The sequence below is a fragment of the Sinocyclocheilus grahami genome, unplaced genomic scaffold (genome assembly GCF_001515645.1).
Source record: "Sinocyclocheilus grahami isolate Dianchi unplaced genomic scaffold, SAMN03320097.WGS_v1.1 scaffold7740.1, whole genome shotgun sequence".
Lineage (NCBI taxonomy): Eukaryota > Metazoa > Chordata > Actinopteri > Cypriniformes > Cyprinidae > Sinocyclocheilus > Sinocyclocheilus grahami.
In genome coordinates, this window is record NW_015511660.1 from 8,161 (window position 1) to 9,897 (window position 1,737).

Here is a 1,737-nt window from a genome sequence, read left to right on the forward strand (position 1 = left end):
CTCCAATCTTCATTGTCACATGATCCTTCAGAAATCATTCTAATATGTGGATTTGACGCTCAAGATGGCGCTCATCATTACCAATGTTGAACAGCTGCGTGCCTTAATAATTTTGTATAAACATTATGTATTTTTTGATGAAAAAATAAAGTTTATAAGAACAGCATTTATTTGAAATAGAAATCTTATGTAGCATAAAGAGATGCCACTTTTTTAACCAATTTGATGCATCCTTGCAGAATAAATTGCAAATAAAAATATTAAAATCAAACAATACTTTGCATACGCATTTATATAAGCTCCAATACATGCACTCAGCTGTCTTACCCACTCATAACATTTTTGATAGTAGTGTTATGTAGTCTCACAGTACATACCCACAGCATCCGCCCCAAGCTTCTGTAGAACCTTGCATTCTGCAATCGTCTCATAGGACGGTCCTGCCAACATGCAGTAAACACCCTCCTGGATGAAAGAGTCACAGCCTAGTTCTTGGGCCGTCTCCCTGGCCATCCGTATAAAGTCTCTATCATAAGCATCAGACATGCAGGGAAAGCGCACTCCAAATCTACAGGGACAGAACACAAATGTCAGTGAACATTGGACTGCTTGCAGAAATCATTAGAGAAATGCTTGTACCAAGGTTAATAGCAGAACGAAGGCTGAACTGTTTAAAACAAAGTCAAAAATCAAAAGAACTCATCCAAATGCTTTTCTTCAAATTCTGGAGTTAGGTAGAATTAGGTTTCTTTAATTATAATTATAAAAAAATGATCTCAAATCTATATGATTGGGTTTTAATAACACATTAAACATCTTACTGTACTGCATAGCAATTCACCTTTCCTCATTGCGTCCACACAGGGGATTTTGGCCTGCAAAGCCAGGAATATTGATATGGTCTTTGATCAACATGATGTCTCCCACTTGAAATTTATGACTGAGTCCTCCAGCAGCATTGGTCACAATCAGAGTCTCAATCCCGAGTAGGAAGAACACTCTTACTGGATATGTGACCTAAAACAGAACAATAGTATAAGATTTAGAGCCGCTGTGACAAAACTGTTCTCCTCTTTATGAAACAGGAAATTAAAGATTGAATATGATCTGATATATGTCATCAAAACCATATAGTAGGCTATAACTGTATCCCCTCCTCCCCGTCTGTCTAAACTGTCCATTTTTAAAGGATTGAGTATTGTAAATTTTTTCAGATTTGTGTTACCAAGATGTTTAAATCATCAACTGACAGTGTGCCTTCACCCCACCCCTAGATTTTCTATCCAATCCCATATGCTTTTCCATTTTGTTCTATGCTCATACTTTTTCTTGTGAACTACAGGTGGGAGATTTATTGGTGCAATATTATAGTATGCCTTATCCATTGAGAATTCAATTTTCCCTTTGAGATTTTAAGCATGATACTTACTGTGGCAATGTTATAGCCCTCATAGAAGTGGAAGCGGCCTTGCATGCAAACGCACTGCTTTCCATTCAGCTCTCCAAACACCAGCTGACCTTCATGTCCTTGCACTAAAGAGGCATGAGGTAGACTATTAAATGTTTGTTAATACAAACAATAACCAAATTATAGCAGTGAAATGATAAAGGACACATTTTTTAATCTTTGTGTAGTCAGTGAATAGATTATGAAATAAATTCTCTGAACATCTAATATCTCACACCTGTGCTATGGGGAAAGTGGGGGATTTTGTTGTAAGGAAACACTTTCTTGTT

General features: G+C 36.8%; 1 protein-coding gene across 1 annotated transcript; it reads right to left on the minus strand.

The window, feature by feature from the left end:
* Nucleotides 1–368: 368 nt before the first annotated feature.
* Nucleotides 369–1,731, minus strand: LOC107577913 (purine nucleoside phosphorylase-like; the record flags this gene model as incomplete). Its single annotated transcript, XM_016263936.1, has 4 exons — nucleotides 1,686–1,731; nucleotides 1,430–1,533; nucleotides 842–1,017; nucleotides 369–568 (listed from the first exon to the last, which is right to left on the minus strand). Coding segments are annotated over exons 2-4 (421 nt in total), but the record flags the coding sequence as incomplete, so codon positions are not given.
* Between the last annotated feature and the right edge of the window lie 6 nt (nucleotides 1,732–1,737).